This window comes from Leucopleurus acutus (genome assembly GCF_964270905.1).
Source record: "Leucopleurus acutus genome assembly, chromosome: 11".
NCBI lineage: Eukaryota > Metazoa > Chordata > Mammalia > Artiodactyla > Delphinidae > Leucopleurus > Leucopleurus acutus.
The window spans coordinates 89,311,180-89,331,944 of NC_139152.1; the positions used below are offsets into that span (position 1 = coordinate 89,311,180).

General features: G+C 44.7%; 1 protein-coding gene across 1 annotated transcript in view; it reads right to left on the bottom strand.

Moving 5' to 3' along the window:
- BPIFC (BPI fold containing family C) overlaps positions 1-16,889 on the bottom strand; it is a gene marked incomplete at both ends in the record, with an annotated part of 39,472 nt that extends 22,583 nt beyond the window's left edge. Inside the window, 7 exons of the mRNA XM_082849732.1 lie at positions 2,319-2,379; positions 4,570-4,633; positions 4,754-4,909; positions 6,037-6,165; positions 11,045-11,165; positions 12,831-12,954; positions 16,848-16,889. Of these exons, the coding sequence (XP_082705858.1) occupies positions 2,319-2,379; positions 4,570-4,633; positions 4,754-4,909; positions 6,037-6,165; positions 11,045-11,165; positions 12,831-12,954; positions 16,848-16,889 (697 nt within the window). The remainder of the gene's footprint in view (positions 1-2,318; positions 2,380-4,569; positions 4,634-4,753; positions 4,910-6,036; positions 6,166-11,044; positions 11,166-12,830; positions 12,955-16,847) is intronic.
- Between the last annotated feature and the right edge of the window lie 3,876 nt (positions 16,890-20,765).

Consider the following 20,765-nt stretch of genomic DNA (forward strand, 5'->3'; position numbering starts at 1 on the left):
AAAGAAAATTTACATTTATTAAAGGTATAGTATAACACATGGTTAATATTTATCCAGAACAAGTTTTTAATCCTCTGTTATTTAAAACAAAATTAGCCCTTACCCTGTTTCATAAATAATACTTGCTCACTTTTCAAAACCCAGGAAAAGTAGATAAATCAAAAGAAGAAAGTAAAAACTCTTCTTTATCACATTGCCCTGAGAGAACCATCAGTAAAATTTTGGTACATAGCCTTTTATGCATGCTCCCAGAAGTAAAGAAATTTGCCCACAGCAACCTAGGACATGGCAATCCTCCACTGGTTCTTTCCTCATCTTTTCTACATCTTCTTTCTCTTTCCCTACCTCTCCAATCTGTTCTTTTTTATTCATCTATCTGCATCCACTCATCAATCCATCTGTCCAGCCATCATCTCCTTTCATCCCTTTATCAAGTTAATATTTATGAACCTAGTGTGAGTTAGGCACTGTGCTCGGTGTTGAGAACACGGAGAAGAGTCAACGTCCCTGCCCTCAATGAACTCACAGTCTGGAGGAGGAGACAGACATGTAAACAGGAAATTATAATACAGCGTAATAAGAGCAGATCTGTAACTGAGCTCCAGAGGGCCTACTACAAACATAGTCCTATAGTCTTCCCCATCTTGGTATCGGTAATTCCACTCTTCCAATTTTCTAGTTGCTCAGAGTAAACCCTGGCCTCATGCCTGACTCCCCTCATGACCCACATTCAATGTGTCAGCAAATACCACTGTCCCTACCCTCCAGGTACATCCGAAACCTGAACATATCTCACCATCTTCGTCACTCCATCCAGGTCACTGCCTTCCTTGCTCGTATAGGTCACTGCACTAGCCTCTTAAGTGGTCTCCCTGCTTCCACCCCTGAATCCTGTCCTATTATTAACAGAGAGGAACCAGAGGGATCTCCTTAAAATATAAGTCAGTTCATGAAAGCTGTGCTCAGAACTCTCTCAGGACTTCCCATCTCAGACTAAGAGCCAGGCTTTGTAGTGACCTACAGAGCCCTGAAGGTCTAGCCGTCTGCTTTCTCCTCGTTCCCTCTGCTCTCGGGATGGACTCCTCAACATCCCTCAATGCGCCCGGCAGTGCTCCCACATGGGCCTTTGAGCCTGCCGTTTCCTCTGCCTGGAATGTTCTTCATCCAGATCTAGGAGCGGCGTACTCCCTACTTCATTCAGGTCTTTACTCTAATGCCAGCTGCTCAGTGGCGCCTCTCCTGGCCATGCTATTTTAAACAGAAACCCCTCGTCAGCTCCTTCCCTGCTTTATTTTTCTTCTTACCACTTATCGCAACGATACCATAGATTTTACTTATTATCTTGCCGGCTGGCTGTCTCCTCTCACTAGCCCCATGAGGGTAGGGATTTCTGTCTCACAGGCTTACTGCGGCATCCCCAGCACCAAGAACAGCACCCAGCCTATTACAGGGGCTCAGCATACCGTGGCAGGGTGCGGGGGGCGGGGGGTGGGGGGCATAAGTGGATGGAGTGCAAAGAGAGATCTGCCCCGAAGTGTCATGTGAGCGTTGAGGAGGCGGGACTTTGGGGTGTGGGCTGTCAGGTAGGATTTCTTGGGAGAGACTATGCCTGAGCTGAGCCTTCAGAGCTCAAGAGGAGTGAACAGGACAAGGGATGCCTGCGGGGTAGGGAGCAGAAGGGGCTGCATCCCTCGGGGCTTAGCACAGTGCTGGCAAAGAAATGGGTGCCCTGTAAATATCTCTTAAGTGAATAGGTGGATGGAGGGGAGGAAGAGAAAGCTCTTCTAGGCAGAGAGGACAGCATGGCTGGGGGCAAGGTGTGAGGCGGTGGAAGCAGTTTGATCACTGGAGCAGGTGCAAAGCAGGTGCAAAGGTGCAAGATGAAGCCCAGAGAGGCGAGAGGGAGCCAGAGCACGGCAGGTGGGTCTCGCAGTCCATGTTAAGGTATTTGGACTTGATCCTGAAGGCAGCTATAGGAGCCACTGGAGGGGTTAGAACCAGGGGAGAACTGGTCAGGATGAGCATTCATCATTCTGAAGAGGATGGATTTAGCGCCAGAGCTGGGATTCAGGCTCACGACAGTTTAATTCTTTGCCTTGCATCTAGTTTCCTGAAGTCACCCCCACCTGCAGTGAAGCTGGTTAGCAGCAGAAAAGAGCGGGACCTGCACACGGGCAGGTCCTCCCATGCACCTTCCCTGCGGTGCTAGTTTGCAGAGGGGAAAGCAGATGGGGGAGCTGGAGCAAAGCACACCTGGAGAGCACCTGCGTGTGAAGGTGGGAGGAGAAACACCCAGAAGAGACAGTTCTGGGACTCACCCTCCAGCATGCTGAGGTTGGCATTCAGTGCCTCCACCTCACTTGTGATAATGGGACAGAGCTGGCCATAAAAGGAATAAAAAAAAAATGCAGGTTATCACATTGTACTGGAAACCACTGTTTAAGGGCCTAGACCCCAACAAAGGCCTTCCAGTGAGGAGACATTCTCCCTTTGGACTCTCCCTTAAATTAGTTGATGCCTATGGGCCTCAGGTTCCGTATGTATGGGTGGCATGACATTGAATGCTGGCTCAACTTCATAGCAACCAGGACCACACCCACTCAGCCCCATAAAAGAACAAGCCCTTGGCTTTCATCTCTGCAGCATGACAGGGCATGTGCCCCAGTCCATGTTAGTGCTACGACACCTGGGGAACCTGCTGCCTGCACGGCTGAGCCTCTCCCAATGGCAGGGATGCCCCTGCCTGCCACCTCTGCCATCAGCATGCCAGGCCCTGCCAGGGAGAGTTAGAGCAGGGCCTTTATCTTCCTTGCTGGGCTGCTCGGAGAGCCCATTAGATCAGACATCTATTTAGATCAGAGCCCCTTTTGGAATTAGAAAATCAATTTTGAATCAGACCCAAGCACATCTGTAGGAAGCAGGAAGAGTATCAAGCTCGATGCCGTGTGCCAGGAGTGTGCTGAGCACGCAGTGTGGTGGTTACTAGCAGAGGCTCAGGAGCCTGGCTGCCTGGGGTTGAATGCCTTGGCAAGTTACTTGTACTCTCTGGCCTCAGTTTCCTCATCTGCAACGTGGGGATGATAGCTGTATCTACTGCGTCAGGTTATTGTGAGTAGAAATTGAGGCAATCCACGTGAGATTGCCCAGCTCAGAGTAAGCATTCAGTAAATGTTAGCTGTTGCCAACCTCATTTCATCCTCACTACAGTCCTGAGAGGCAGGCACTACTGGCCCCTATTTACAGATGGAAAACAGAAGCTTGGAGAGGGTAAGCGAGTTGCCAGGAGTTAGATCAGTAGGATTTGAAATCTGGCCTGACATGGCTAGACAGCTGTGGTCTGAGCACCCTTGGCCTTTTCTAGTGGCACAGAGGGAACCTAGAAGCAAAGCATCTACGATCTCTAAGTCATACACAAGCTCCAGGCAAACTTAACTATTGGCTTCTTGTCGGAGGCCAAAGGACCATGCCTTGTTTTGAACAAAGGAATGATCAAGTGTGGGGTCCCTGAAAGCAACAGCACTGTTTCCCAGGCACTCTTCAATATGCACATCCACTGGCACTCAGCACCTTTCAGGTAAGGACGGGAAAGGCTGCGAAGCTTCAGTGTCCCCTGACCAGCCGGACAACCTTGTTAGACAAGCTGCTTAACGCCTCTGTGTGTTGATTTCCTCACTGACATTCATTATGCACCTACTGCCTTCCAAGTGCTGAACTGAACACAAGGGGGCTGGAGACAGCCAGACACCATCCTTGCCCCTCTTTTCCAGAAAGGAATCTCCCTTCTTTTCCCGTCCTCCTCACCTCTCTCCTTGTCTCCCCAGAAATGTGGGTAAAGCATTCAGGGAAGATATTGTCAGGAATGGAAACAGGGCACATGGCCAATTCCATCTTTCCCTTCCTCGGACACTGACTTCTGGCATCAAGATACTTGGATGCCATCTTAACTTATACTGTTTCACTTGGCTGGGAATATTCTTTCTTCTTTCCCGTTCCTTACTTATTCAATTCCTACCTATATTTGAAGGCTCAGTTCAAGTCCTGCACTCTCCAAAAACATCTCCCAGGATAGGATACTCCTAGGCTCTATTTACTTAATCTTTCCAGTTCTCTGAACCCCCTCAGTCCAACCTAATGACCATGTAAGTATGTACGAAATTCAAATACTTATTCAGTTGCAGTTTCACAAGTCTGAGCTGGTTTTTCCTAAACAGATAAGTTTATTCCTTTTCCATATCCTCAACAGACTCTAGCCTAGAGTGCTGGGCATGTAGTAGGTACACAATAAACGAACTCTTTTTGACTGTTTGCCCACCCTGGGGCGAGGACTTGAGGGAGGGAATGCTGTATTATTTATCTCTGCATCCCTAGCACCTACCATTCTGTTTGGCACACAGTAGGCACTTGAGAAACTATTAAGTTGCAAAGGATAATGTGTGTGAAAGTGCCTTAGATGGTGCTCAGCACACGGTAGGTGCTCAGGAAAGTTTTATTGACTAAAAGCTAATCAAAGCACGGCAGAACTGCTGCTGATGGCATGTTACTATGGCTGTATAGCCTCTAAAGACTTACCATTTTATTTAAGTTCTTTAAAATGGGTTTCTCCATGGGCTCAGCAAAGGAGTTATATAGGACACTAGGAAAAAAGAGATTACAAAAGGGCTTACACAGGATCATATCTGCCAGTTCATAACGGCCCCTAGGTGCCACGTGAGAACCCAGCTCCAGACTGTCCGCTGCCCACCAGGGTGCTCACCTGAGCTCTCCAGAAAACGAGATGTCATTGCGGCTCACTTGGGCATTGCAGTCTTGGAGCTTCAGGATTGGGTGACCAAAGTCATTCCGGGCCAGGACAAGTGTGCCGGTGAAGTAGACCCCAGAGAGAAGCAAGTTAGCTCCTCCTGTGTCTTGGCTGTTGAGAGAAGAAGTGCAAGGTTACCCAAGCCTGGGCAGGGGTGCAGATGGATCTTGTTTCTCTGATCAGCCATAGAATCTAAGCCCCAGGAGGGCAGGAACTTCATCACCTCTGGATTCCTGGCACCTACAACAGGTAGGGGTGAATATTTACTGAACAAATGAAGTAACAAATATGTGAATGGTGACAGCTCTAGGAACCTTGCATTTATTTCATCTTGAGTGCGCTGGACCCCATAGTGGTTGAGTGTGTATTAGGCACCATTCATATACGATGCTTGTTTGGAGGAAGAACAAAGGGGTCAAGGTGGCCACACCTTATTTAGGAGGGGCATAGATGGGGAGGTGACACTTAGATGTCATCTGTGAACTCCTTGAGGGAGTGGTGCTATTCATCTCCATGTCCCAGGATTTAGCTCATGGCCTGACACAGAATAAGCACTCAATCTATGGTTGATGAGTCAGCAAAGAAATGAATAATACATGAATCTATGTTTCTTATGGGGGAACATATTATATCCCTACCATCTACGAGACTGGAGTTCTTGAGACAGGGATGAATGGTACTCAGTACCATTTATAAATGGATATAGTCAGTAGGTACTCAGTAAATGGATACTGAATGACCAAATGGATGAATGAATGTGTCATCCTGGGGCATCAACCAAGGCAGACCTAAACATTACACCCACACGGTGACTTACACATAGTAGGTGGTTTGTAACCGTACCATGAATTTGATCCTTTTTTTTTTTATCTTCTTTTCTGGCCACAGCCCATGGCATGTGGGATCTTAGTTCTCTGACCAGGGGTCAAACCTGTGCCCCCTGCAGTGGAAGCGGGGAGTCTTAACCGCTGGACTGCCAGGGAAGTCCCAGGAAATCTTAAATGACATGTTGATCAGTGGCTCTGCCTTTAAGGGAAGGATGCTTTTCAGCCCCCTCCTCCCTGCCCTCAGTAGAGATATTCTGATTTAAATCTCTCCTGGAAAGATGCTCTCGAGAAAGATGGTTAATGGCTGAGGGAAAGAAGCCTAACGTCAAACACATTGGCAACTTTATCTACTTCTGATTTCCTGCTCCGTCTCCCCCAGAACAGCAGTAGACTTCTCAGTGGAATACTCACAAAAGCGGAGACTTGATTTCCCAGTCTGTGCTGATGTTGGCAGTGCCGTGCTTGATCAGGGCCCTGATTCCCACCCCAGGCACAAAGGCTAGTGAAGTATTTGGAAGTGAAAAGGCATTGATTTTTATGCTGTAAAACAGGAAACAGAGGAGTTAGGGCAACTCAGCCAGCACATCTCTAAGTAAGGCAAAATCGGAAATGCAGTGGTAGAACTCCCAAGATGGGCAATTGTGAATTCCTATAGAGCAGGGGTCCCCAACCCCCGGGCCACGGACCGGTACTGGTACCCAGCCTGTTAGGAACCGGGCCGCACAGCGGGAGGTAAGTGGCGGGCAGGCGAGCGAGCCCTTTATCTGCCACTCCGCATCGCTCCCCAGGAAACGGGTCCCTTGTGCCAGAAAGGTTTCGGACTGCTGCTATAGAGGAAGGACCCTTAGGTATGCAGTGCAGCCTCAGGGCACTGCCTTCTAATTCCTCTCACACCCTTGGCAGGAAGCCCCTCGTATCTAGCTGAGCGGAGAAATGAGCAAGTTTAGGAACAGATTTGCAAACAACCAATTGACTTCTTTAGTTTCTTTAAAGACAAAACACTGCCATCATTATTTTTCCCTTCAGCTGTCCCAGTGTTTCTCAATGAGGGAAACATTAACATTTTGTTTGTTTGTTTGTTTGTTTTTGTGGTACGCGGGCCTCTCACTGCTGTGGCCTCTCCCGTTGCGGAGCACAGGCTCCGGATGCGCAGGCTCAGCGGCCATGGCTCACGGGCCCAGCTGCTCCGCGGCATGTGGAATTCTCCCGGCCCGGGTCACGAACCCGTGTCCCCTGCATCGGCAGGCGGACTCAACCACTGTGCCACCAGGGAAGCCTAACATTAACATTTTGGATGGGACAACTATTTTTTTGTAGAGGACTGTTGTACAAATTGCAGGATATTTGGCATATGTACCAACTAAATGCCAATCGCGTCCCTCCCCCCACCCCTAAATCATCAGGACAATAAACAGCATGCCTTCCTCCCAAATGTCCTCTATGTGGACAGTATCTTCCCTAGTTGAGAAATTTATTTTAGAGCATTAACTCCCCCTAGGATTCTCTGAGCTGTCACACAGGTAACTAGAGGCAGTAGGTGGCATGCAACATACATAGGTAGATGGCCACGTGCATTATGTTAAGTTATTAGTATGACCATCTATTGAGCAATTACTACCTGCTAGACACTGGAGTAAGCACTTCACATATGTTACCTCATTTTAACCCTCACCATAATCCTATGAGGCTGCTGCTGATTTTGCAATCTGCAATTCAGAGATGAGAAGATTAGAAACTTGGCTGAAGTCATAGATAAGTGGTAGAACCAGACCTGGAAGCCTCCTCAATCTGTCTTCAGGCTTCTTAACCGGGAGGCTATGGCGCTTCGTGCATCGTGCAAAGGGCACTGGGCTCGGAGCCACGTTTTGTGCTAGCTGTACAACCTTGGGCAAGGCACTTAACCTCCTTCAGTCAGTCACTGAAAAGAAGTGTGACTCATGGGAAGGTTGAGAAGATAAAATGAAGCCATCTGTGTATAACTGTTGCACGGGAGAAAGCACTGTTATGAACTAAGATTAGGGAAAATTTTAAAACGTGACAGCCAATAAGAAACGATTATTTGTTATTTCCTCTTTTCTGCATCCTTTCCTACCTATTCTCTGTCAAATATCCTGAGGATCACTGTGAAAACAGGATGGTAGAGATTAATGTATCTTGGAAATATTTTCATTTTGATACGTATAGGTCTAACTCATTCTTTGTAATTGCTGCAGAGTAATCTAAGCTATGGATTAAAAAAAATCATTGCTTTGTGGGTAGACATCTAGGTTGTTTCCAGTATTTCTGCATTATAAACAGTGCCACAGTGAACATCCCCATATATGCTGTTTGTGTAGATGTTTCTCTAGAGAGGGTGCTGAGAAGTGGAATTGTTGGGTCAAAAAGCATGCCTAAAAAAATCCTTAAAAATCACCTCCTAAAATAGCACTGTCTAGGGGCTTCCCCGGTGGTGCAGTGGTTGAGGGTCTGCCTGCCGATGCAGGGGACACGGGTTCATGCCCTGGTCCGGGATGATCCCACATGCCGCGGAGTGGCTGGGCCCGTGAGCCAGGGCCGCCGAGCCTGCGCATCCGGAGCCTGTGCTCCGCAATGGGAGAGGCCACAGCAGTGAGAGGCCCGCGTACCGCAAAAAAAAAACACAAAAAAACAAAAAAACCCCACTGTCTAATAGAAATATAATGTGAGCCATATATGTAATTTAACATTATCTAGACGCATTAAAAATGGGAAATATTATAATTTGAACATGTAATCAATATAAAAATTGTTAATGAGATATTTTATTTTCCTTTTTCAAAAATAAACAAAATACAGTATGTGTTTTATATTCATGATGTACCTCAATCTAGATATTGCATTTTCAACAAAAATTCTTGACCTGTATTTAGAGTTGATAAAATTTTCAATTGAAAGAGTAAACTGACATACTCAAATTGTTCCAGACTTAAAAGTTCTTCAGTAACTGAATCATGTGAGTTTTTAAATTAAAACTAAATTAAAAAAATTAAAAATCCAGTACTCAGTTGCACTAATCATACCTCAAGTGCTCAATAGTGACATGAGGCTAGCAGCTCCTGTTTGAACAGCACAGGTCTGAAATTATTGTACCAGTTTATCTGCTCCCACTAGCAATGCATGGGAATACCTGTTTCTCCTCATCTTTACCTTCACTTTATATTACAGGAATCACCCTGGTTTTTCTGCTGTGGCATTATCATCAGTGTAATTAAATCATTAGATTTGTAAATATATATTTAATGTTCATCTCTCTCACTGGACACTAAAGGCGTATCTGTGTCATTCACTACACTATACCCTATGCCTAGAACAAAGCCTTAGTACACAGTAGGTGCTCAACAAATTCTTGTTGAATGGCTGACTGTATTATAATTAGAGCATCTGTCATATTAGACCATGAGGCAAACGAAGCCAGAGGCCAGAGTTAAGGATAGGGGAACAGAAAAATACAAGACAGTTGTATTCTGATAAAACTGTGGGGCTTCAATAGGATTCTTCAACTGTTTTTTGGGGCCGGGGGGCATAGTTGCTTTACAATGTAGTGTTAGTTTCTGTTGTACAACGAAGTGAATCAGCTATATGTATACATATACCCCCACACCGCTTGAACCTCCCTCCCACTACCCACCTCATTTCATCCATCTAGGTCTCCGCAGAGCACCGAGCTGAGTTCCCTGCGCTATACTGCAGGTTCCCACTAGCGATCTGTTTTACACATGGCAGTGCACATATATCAACCCCAATCTCCCAATTCATCCTCCCCACTGTGTCCACACACCCATTCCCTATGTCTGTGTCTCTATTCCTGCCCTGAAAATAGGTTCTTCTGTACAATTTCTCTTCAGAGCTTCTTATTTGTGAGACAAAAATGAACCCCTATTTCATCTAAGTCACACTAGTTTTGTTATATTCGGCTGAACATTTTTCCTGGTTCGTACCATCACCCCTACATACCCCAGGGAGCTGAAAGATCTCTGCTGTAACCTATTTCTATTCTTGTTCCAAAACACCTGATGTTTGTCAAAGATGTTTATCAGTTACACCTCAAAGGAAACTCTACAGTCGTCCGCCCTGAATCAGTTCCAGCCTAAGTGCAAGAGCAGTGTCTGTGCCAAGGAAACGTAGAAGTGCCCAAAAGTTGCCTTTGCCTCATCACCGTGCTAAGATCTCCGCCCAAAGAGGGGACTTGTACTTTGCTAGGCACAATGAGTGCCGGGCGCAAGGGACTGTGCATGCAGCACTGTTCCTGGAAATCTCTGCCCTTTTCCCCAGTTTCTGATGATGCACTGGCCTTTTACCCCTTAAACATCTCCCACTTTCCTCCCATGGGGAGAAGGTGTCTTTAGAGCATGAGCTCTCCCTTCTCCATTCCTTGATCAACGAATATGGTTTCTGCTCTGCTTTGCCGAACCTTGTCTCATTCATCTGGCGTAAGAAGGACCCAGTTGGGGTCCACCCAATCTGAGAGGGTGGGTAACAATATAAATATAATCTCAAAACCCTTGGCTTGGGTGAGACAAGGATCTGGATCAATGTGGCAATTCCATTGTTCTTACACTGATGGTCTATGCTGTCACTAAGTATATCAGCTAATCCGTGTTCAGCAGCTTCAGTTTTATGAAGTATCTTCACATTTGTTACATCATCTGCTTTTTATTGTTTACTGATTCTGACATTTGATTTTATTGCTGTAACATGGTAGAAAAGATTATAGCTGCCACCAGAATTCTTCTTAGGAAGAGAAGTTTATTGGTGGGAAAATTACTTGGAAAAGTATTTAGGATGATCCTTTGGTACCCAGGAGTGGGTGGAACTGCTATGCATGAGCCCAGGGGAAGAAACTGACGTTGCCCCAGAGAAGGAGAGGAGGTCTAGATAGCAAGAGGGCCAGAAAGCATGTGCCTTGTAATCCACTCCTATGACCTCTGAAGTCTTGACTAAACTTTACAAAATAAGACAAGATGTAGTGAGAGCAGATTTGTTTGTGAGACTGATATTGAACTCTGCATCTAAGTTTATGGGGATAGGGGTAGCAATGGAATGAACAAGAATTTCATTTAGAATTCTGGGGGCAAGGTGCCCACAGCCGACATCTGCATCGAATTAGAACTCTCATTTTAGGAATGAGGAGAGAGCACTGAGTCTCTGAGCAGATGCGCCAGGTACACACAACGAGTGTGCAGCAGAGATGCGACTTGGACCCACGCGTTCTGACCCAAACACCACATGCTGGCTCCATGACCCCTTTTTCTTGGGTGATTTATCTGATAAGCCTTTCACCAAAGGTTGGTTAACTTCTACTCCATCCTGGTGTTACACCAGGACTCACGGTGGCGTATCCACAACCCTGAGATTTTAAAGATTAATTTCACTGCTAAAAAGGTTCTTCTCTTTTACTTACTTTATAAGCTTGTAGTTCATATAATCAATTTTCAGAAATTTAGGAGATTCAGAACCTTTTAAATCTGGGATTTTTCTTTCCTTGACCATTTTCTCAATCATCTCCACCCCAGCTTGAATGCCTGTGAAGCAACCAAAGAAAATGTTTATTGATAACAAAGATGATGATGGCATAATATCATTAAACACACAAGTTAAATTTATTAAGTAAGCCATGCTCTTAGATACTGAGAAAACAGGATTCTAACAAGGTGGTTATTATTGTCCCTACTTTGCAGAAGAAGACACTGGTCCTCAGAGAGGCTAGTAAAATTGTCCAAGAACCCAGAGCTAACAGCATGGGAGAATGTTAACACAGGACAGTGTTATAGGAAAAGTACAAAGTATCATCGTTATCCAATTTCACAGATGAAGAAACTGAGCCTCAAAGAGGTTAATTCTTGCCTAAGTCACACAGCTAAGAACTGGGGGAGCCAGTAGTCCAATCTGGCCGATTTGGCTCCAGAATCTATGCCTGATGGCCAGTTCCAGAAAGTTATTCTACATTGTCCTTTTTCCCTCCTAGATTCTTTAAATTCAGGAATTTTGGACTGGAGGTCCATGGACTGTTGGGAACACTTGAAGCCCCTGAAATTCTAATGAAAGATTGTGAGTGGGTCATGTGTATGTGTATCTATCTCATTTTTTAGGGGAAAAATTTCCAGGGTTCACATTTTATTTGTTTATTTGCAGTATGCGGGCCTCTCACTGCTGTGGCCTCTCCCGTTGCGGAGCACAGGCTCCGGACGCACAGGCTCAGCGGCCATGGCTCACGGGCCTAGCCGCTCCGTGGCATGTGGGATCCTCCCGGACCGGGGCACGAACCCGTGTCCCCTGCATCGGCAGGCGGACTCTACCACTGTGCCAGCAGGGAAGCCCCAGGGTTCACATTTTAATCAGATTCTCAAAGGATCCCAGCACTCCAAAAAGGTTAGCAACCACTGCTTTTGTTTAATCCTGGAATAAACCCATCTTAATATAATAGCACCACAGAACACATTTCTCTGAGCTCGTGGAGAAACAGAGCCCTCTTCCACATTAAAGAGCTTGAGAAAAGTAACTTAGTAATGAAGAATGATCTTTTCATTTTTACCTTCTCAAGGAGGAAGTTTTGCTTATACCCCTTCCTTTACAGCTTAAGCTCACTTCCACTTATCCTATCCTTTTTGGAGATTAAGAAGAGCAGATTTTATCCTCTATAATACTGTGAATAATACTGTAATATGGAGAAGTAAAGACAGAATGTAAAGGATGGAACGATGGAACCAAAGGCACTATCAGACAGCCTAGGTTTGAATCCCAACACTCACTTACTAGCTGTGTGACTCCGCAAGTTACAAAATCTCTCTGTCCTTCACTTTCCTCATCTGTAACGTGGGGACATTAGCAACTGTGGAGGTGTCTGTTCACATATGTGAAAATAACAGTAGGTAATATTTGTTGGGCATTTGCTATTGTGAGATTCTGTTCCAAGTACTTTATATGCTCTAAGATGTTCATTGTGTATGCATGTGCGGGGGAGAGAGAGAGGGAAAATATGAATCTGTGACGATGTTTGGATATGCCTATTGTTAAGGTGATTATTTTTTAGACAACACCTTTCCCCCAGCCATCTTAGTAGCTCTGGATCACCCCACTGTAGAGCTTGTCTCAGTCATGAGACAGACCAGTCTGAGCTTCTGGATTTTGGGTCACAGACTACACCTGGGAGGTGAGTACAGCCTGGCTTCTGAAAGCATCCAACTCACCATAGTCCAGAGCTCTCTGAGTAGCCCTCGCCTTGATTCCAGGGTAAATGGTCTGAGCGGATGAGATGTGGAGATTCCACAGGAGGAAACATCCCCAGAGGACTTGGACCATCTTTGTACACATCTGCAATTAGTCAACATTTATAGTCCCCTTATTATTCTTAACTTTTTCATTGGCCAATTCCATCTAGCATTTCTAGGCTTTCTCACTTTCATTGCTTACTTCCAGAACTTGCTCCATCCATCCATCCATCCAGTAATCATTTATTGAACACACTGGAACGTATTCTAGGTGCTGAGGATGTAGAGATGACCTATGTGTGGCCCCTGACCTTTGCTTCCCACAGAATAGTGGGTGAATCAGACATACACACACAGATGATTGTAACACAGTAAGCTATAATGCAATGCAATACAAGAGCCTTACAAAAATATAGCAATTTGGATATGCCTTGGGAAGGATAATGGGGGTGGGATGGGGGAATTCTTGAGTTTTAGAACAAATGAGTCAGTAGTTTGGAAAGGTGGCCTCAGTGGATGTGAGGCAACCACTTATCTGCTTAAAGATCCTTGATGACTCTCCTTGGCCCACAGGACAGACAGGTCTAAGCTCTTAGCATGGCAATCAAGGCCGCTCACAACTGGCTCCAAACTTCTTCCAAGCTCCTAGCTCTCCTCCTGTCTAAGTGGTAGTGTTCTGAGCTGGCCACACTGAGCTATTTGCTATTCTTCAATTTGTCAGTTCTCTCATGATTGAGGGCTTTTTCGATAACCCTCCCAATGTAAACACACATGCACATACATCTCTTTCTCTGTCTCTCTGCCTCTGGGTCACATATCCACATCTGTCTGGTGAATGCATCCTCCAGGGCCAGCTCCAATGTTCCCTCTGTGAAAGCTCCCCTCACCAGGCCATTCTGACACACGATGGACTTGGAGGCAGCCCCACCTCTTCCACCACTATCCCTCCAGCCACTACACCAGCCAGTATCATTTCATGTGGATGTTTACAACTGCCTCCTTACTGGTCTCTCAGGTTCCCTTGCCCCCTTCTGGCTGTTCTCCACACCAGAGTGGACCTTGGAAAATGAAAGTCAGACCTCATCATCCCACCCCCTTTCCCGTTAAAACCCTCCAGTGGTTCCCCATCTTACTCAGCATAAAAACCAAAGCCCCTCCACCAACTGCAAGGCCCTGCCCTGCCCACACCTCTACCTCCTCGATGACCTTCCTTAGCACACACGCCTGGCTCACCTGGCCCCAGCCTCACCGGCTGACTTGATCTTTCCTATCACTCTAAGCAGCCTGTACCCCAGGTCTCTGCACTTATTGTGCCCTCTGCCTGACAGAGTCACCCTCCAGATAACCACATGGCTGGGCCTTTCACTTTCTTCAGGTACCTTGAGTGTTGTCTCAGTGCAGCCTCTCCTAACCACTCTATACGAAACACGCTCCCCCATGACCTCGATATTCCCCAGGCTTCCCTTGCTTTGCTTTTCTCCAAAGCACTTCTCATCACCTAGTATAGTCTACAGACCTTATTTATTTTCTGTCTCTCCTACTGGAATTTTTAGGCTTCATGGTGAAGGACTTCATCACTTCAGCACCTTGAACAGCGACTGGCACACAGTAGGCAATGGGCAAATATTTTTTTTTAATATCTTTATGTTAGTATAATTTACTAACATAAATTACTTAATTACTATAAGATGTAGTATATACTACATCTTTTATGTAGTATAATTAATGGGTAAATATTGATTGATTGATTGAATGAATGAATGAATGTCTCTTCCTTGAAACCATGAAGTGGGCCAGGTATGCCTTCTGAGGTTCCACAGTACTCAGTGCAGTCCTTGATCTTAATATGTACCATCCTGCAATGTGATTGTCTTTATTTGTCTATCTTACTTCTATAACTCTAGAGTCTAGTACAATGCCTGGCACATAGTAGACACATGGAAAAACTTAATAAACATCTTCTCCAAGGAGAAAGGCCACATCTTATTCACTGTTATATTCCTAGAGCTTGACACAGAGTAAGTGTTCAATGTATACTTATTGAATGAATGGACTTGATGAATTAATGTCACTCCATTTTCTTGATGAATGAAGCAGAGGTACCAACAGCAACAGTGACATAGGTTTCTTTTAATGAGACTCACAGCTGAGTGAGTAATACATTTACAGGCCTTGTTTCTAGTTCTGGGAGTTTACAAGCTGGGTGAGCTATCCTTACTGCATTCACACAGATACCCATGGAGTTAACACACAAACATGAAACAAATCAGGGAAGCATTTGTGGGTGTGGTCAGGGAAGAGGAAGCTGTAGGAGCTGTGCATTTAGACAGAGCAAGGAGTCAGGCCAGCTGGGCAGGGAAGGATGCATAGAGGGGCTGGGACTCAGGAGCAGTCTAGATGAAGGCAAAGGTCATTGTAAGAGGGGTGTGTGTGTGAGAGACACACACAGAGAGAGAGAGAGAGAGAGAGAGAGAGAGAGAGAGAGTGAGCGTCTGTGCTTGGCCAAGATAAGCAAGAAGTTTGATAAAGGGGTTTGTGTGTGCTCTCGGGTAAGGCCAGAGAGGTAGGAAAGGGATAATGCAGACGAAGAGGTGTTCCAGAGAATTTATTTGAAAGGAGCAGAGCAGACTGGTCAAGGGAGGGAGTGTCCGAGTAGGGCTATTGCTAGCCTATCTTGCGCTTTTGTGTGAAATGAGAAAAGGTGCCCTCTGGAGATATACCAGCCTCTGGCACAAAGTGGGGCCAGAAGAAAGTGTTCTAGGAAAATCCCACACTAGTGCATCCAGCCTGGTGGGGAGAGAAAAGGAGGCTCCACCCATCCCTTGTATCGGCATTTTGTCTAGCGCACAAGCTGCCCCACTCGTACAGTGGGCCTGTGCTCAGACTGGTGAATGCTCATGAGGGCATTTTGCTAGACGGCCATGAGGTTGAGAGTTAGGGTCTTGACGTGTCTGTTCTGTAGTTCATGAATCCATCTTCAGGTGTGAGAAGAGGCTGGCTCAGTCAACCTGTTTACATTTCTCACTTGATCTCCCAGGAGCCTCCTCCGTATAATCCCGCCCCCTGCCCATCCCTGTCCAGACAAGTTCCCAAACTCACCCCATGTTTCCTGACTAATATCCATGCTTATGCTGTTCCCTTTTACTCAGGCCTGCAGAAACCCTGTGCATCCTTAAGGTCCATTGTAACCATAGCCTTCTTTCTGAAGCCATTTCTGACTTCCCTAAGCTAATCTCATTTCCTTCTGAACCCTCAGTCAAAATATATATTTATTCACACGTCTATGTTTATTTTTTACTTATTGTCAGTCTCCCCTACCAGAATGTAAGTGCCATGAGGGCAAAGGACTCATCAGGTTTGGAGGTTTTAGAGCCTGGCTTGCTTGGTGTCTTGGACACAGTGAGTGATTGATAAGTCCTGGTAGAAGGAATCAATGAATCATAAGTAAAGGAATAGCCCTCATTTCACTCTACATTACATTATGGTTCTTTGCAGAGGTGGTTAACAGAGCACTTATGCACTAGCAGAGCACATTTACCCATCAGAACAGATGTTGGCCACAGTTCTGGAGCAGGATCGGAGAGGTTAGGTACCGGATCGTGGGCAGCACAGAGGAAGTCTTGGAGGGGTGGCCAGTGTGGCTGGCCTACGCTGGGGGCTGGGGTGGGGGACTCTGAGTAGTGACTACTTACTATTAGATACTGAGGTCTTTCAATCTTTTAAAACTGCTATGGCCTTATGCATTCAGTGTGATGTCTCAGCTCTATGGAGTTGGTTTCGGTAATAAAGGACAGTCTACAGGAAGAAGCTGGGCAGCCCCAGGGTGAAGACAACACTGAGGAATGAGAGTGAGAGCTGAGGGGAAGGAATTCCAGTAGGAGAGGAGGGTCTCTGATCAAGCAACGAGTAATCTGAGGGCTGGAGGAAATGTGAGGAGTGGGATAAACAAGCGTGAAGTCCTCCACATTCTGGGAGGCAGGGTGAGATCAACAACACCTTATACTCAGAACGGATGCAGAAGTTAGGTCCAGTTGCCATCTGTTCTAGGCCTTCCTTGATCCTTTAGTTGTCCTGGGAGTGATCCAGGGTCCTTGAGAGGGGGATAGGTAGAGATGGATGGGATTGTGGGAGTGAGAGGAACACTCCTGGGGCTTAGATTAGTGGCTATTTACCAACTGGTATAGAAGTATTTCCACGTTTTAACAAATGGTGAGCCATACTGATGTGTAGTCATGCTAATATCATTGTAGGCAAAGAATTGTAAATGGATGTGTCCTGCCTAGGCAGGCATAAGAGAGAAATTCTTTATTGAAGTATAGTTGATTTACCATATTGTGTTAGTTTCAGGTGTACAGCAAAGCGATTCAGTTTATATATATATATATATGATTATTTTCCATTATAGGTTATCACAAGAGGGGGATTTTTTAAAAGAGGAAAGTATTTTCAGAGTAGTGGAAAGCAATGGGAAAGAATGTTAGACCAAAAAGTCTATATCCATTAGACTGTATGCAAAGTAAGGTAGAAATTATGTCTCTGCCTGGCATATATCAATAAATATTTGCTAACTGACCAACCGACTGGCTTACAAGATTCTGGTGAACTAAGGAAGGTTCTAGAAAATGTTGAAAGAAATGAGAAAACCAAACCATCATATAAATAGCTCTCCATTTCTACAGTGAAAAAGCACAATAAACCAAAGCAGAGGTATTATTTGTGAATGGAAGAACAATTAAAATAATAAGTTTGTATTTCTTCACCATTCACAAAACTCACGACAATACTATCATCCTCCCCCCATTTTAGACATGTGGACACAGAAGCTTAGAGAGTCCAAATGACCTGTCCAAGATCACATAATAAGTCAGACTCTTGGGAATCAAACCTGTTCTTTTGGCTCTTAATTCTAGTGTTTATGGTTTTCTTTCATTTAATGACTTGATAGTGCTAGATTTTTCATTTTAATCTGGGAATTTTAAATAGGAGTTGCTTGATACCATCTTATATGTGGAAAAATTCATTAAGCATCCGGAAAATTTCAAGCATCAAAGTGCAAATCCCTTTGTATTTTCTTGGGTACGAATGGAGTTTTAAATTCCCTTCCAGCAGCAAAAAACCTGTTTTCACTTCTTGGTTAAAGGAAGTTTCTGAAGTGGTCTGCTTTGATGGAGATCCAGGAACTCAAAACTGCACATAGAAAACACATATTTTTCCTCTAGAAATTTTATGAGTGAATAAAATTACTGGGCTCTAAAGGGACGGATTGAATGTAACTTTCAGTTGAATTGTTTGGGTAGGATGATAATTTATGGGCAGGGGAGGAATAGAAACTTGTCAAGCCAGGAGATGACTCTTAAAAGGTTAGGTAATTTGGCGGACAAGTAAGGGCAGGGTAAGTTGCCTGTTAAAAGAAGGAATCCAAGATGATTTAAAAACCTGCTAGCAAGTTACCTATTTCGTTGCTTCTGAGGAATTGCTTCTTTCCAATATTCGAAACCTGAGAAGTCACTGCATTGCCATACCAATGTTCAGACAGAATAACACTTGTAAATTACTTGGCTCTTACTTGAGCCATTTTGATGACCGGAAATAAGAACACTCAAGTACAACTCAGAAAATTGCTGAGACAGATCAACTTACCATTACCACTCATGAAGGAGAGCTTTGACAGACTCTGGAAAAATTAAGAAGGACTGATGAATGAATGAAATGTAGCCTTTAGAATAGAGGCAAAGTTTGAGAAATTAAATTCAATTGGTTTAAAGAAGCCTAGTCTATAAGAATATTCCAACCTAACAGTTAAGACAAATAATAGCATTGGTAAAATGTCTATATCAACAGGTATGGAATATGGGCAGAACTGGAGAATATTTCAAGGGATTCAGCACACACATCTGATGTTATACCAAGATCTCTAATGACAAGGGCCTTGAAAATTTACACCAAGTCTTCCCTCACCCCCCAAACTCTATACTTAACACAAACAAGTTAAACAATTCAGGCAGATGGGAAGGTCCTTTGCTTGGCAGGATTTAGGTCACTGATATGGTTTAAGACCTGGTCCCAAAGCACAGAGATCACAGCGGTTCCTTAATCTGAACCACACCAGTTGAGAGACAAGTGTGAATTTTCTGTGCTGGGTGCCCCACTGGAATGGAGGCAAAAATAAGTCCAGACTACTGAGCAACACTTTTAACACTGCTGAAGGATGCAAAACTAAACATGTAGTCCAAACCAACTCTTGTTTCTTTCTTAGAGGTGTTAGTCTTCTGTGTGAGTGACATAAAAAAGAAATAAAACAGAAAAACCTAGGCAGACAAAAATAATTCAGGATACGTGACAGCGGGCTGTTCAAGGTGTCCTACCAGATCTGGGTCATCTCCAGCAACAAGGTAATTCCCGTTGGGAGACTGTGCACTGGCAGAGACCTGAAGTTTGTTCATGATTCTTACCTCAAGCAGAGGAAGTATCCAAAGCCGGGGAGTACCTTTGATTCCCTCTGCCTTTGAAGTTGATGTGCTTTCCACTTGAGGCTTGAACTCAGCTGCTGCAAAGACAAGATAATTAAGTCTAAATCATCTAGGGGTGGATTTTTAAAAAGCCTCTTTCAAAATGTGACACATAATTGCTTCACTTCAATTACCCAATGACTTGAATGAACACTTCAGTCTCTACCTAGATGAGAAAACAATGCCACCTATGCAATAATTATCTCTCTAACACACACACACACAGACACACACACACACAGAGACACATACACACACACACACAGACACACACACAAACTTGTGAAATTTTTATGGCTACACCAGAATGCTTAAGTTAAGAATTCCAATGTATTGAAAAAGGTGTTAAATTGTATTGAATTGGGAAAGGAAGAACTTTCCTCTCTGGGCTAGGAAGCCAGTTTCCCTCGGTCAGGGTGCCTGCAGTTGGTGGTGCCACTACTGCCCAAAATACCTTGTGGATTTTTGGTGGATCAGATTCATTCTGAAAGCATGAGGCTGGATAGCCACGCCGACCTAGTTGCCATCTTTATCTTTCAGGGTAGGACCAGAGATGGCATTTCTAAGCGTCTGCTCCTTTTCAGGTTATTAATGACTTCCTCTCCCGGAATTCCTTTGAAAGCAGTTTAGGTGGGTTCATCAACTATTATGGAACTTGATGTCTTTAGTCTCTAAATGCCATCCCCACTCCCACTCCCCATGTTTTAGTCATTGAACTTCAGATGGCCAGGGATCTGATTACATGAAGTATCTGAGGTCTTAAATTTACAATTTAAGATAGGGTGATCAACTTCCTGGTTTTCCCAGGATGTAGGATTTTCGGTACTAAAACCAGGAGAGTTCAGGCAAACTAGGTAGAACCACAGGTATGTTTGCTTGGCATTGTCCATACTTCAGACAGCTTTACAGGTTTCTCATCTAGTGTACCTCCAGTTATATATACCTGTTTAACCTCAGTTTTCTTCAGGGTAAAGTGGGGATAAAATTAGTATCTACCTTGATAGGTGCTGGTGGAAAAAAGACACAGATAACTGTCTTAGTCTGTTTGGGCTGCTATCACGCTATCACAGGCCAGTCTAAACTAAGATAAATGTACAAGCTAAGATGACATAGCTTATATATAACAGATTTATTGCTCACTGTTCTGGAAGCTGGGAAGTCCAAGATCAAGGAGCCAGCATGGTCACATCTTGGTTAGGACCTTTGTCCTGATTCATAGCCAGATCCACTGGCTGTGTCCTCACATAGTGGAAGGAGCTAGGGGTCTCTCTGGGGCCTCTTTTACAAGGCATTAATACCCCAAATCCCACCTACTAATACCATCACCTTTGGGGTTAAGATTTCAGCATATGAATTTTGAAGGGACACAAACATTCAGACCATAACAATAACCTAGGAGAATGTG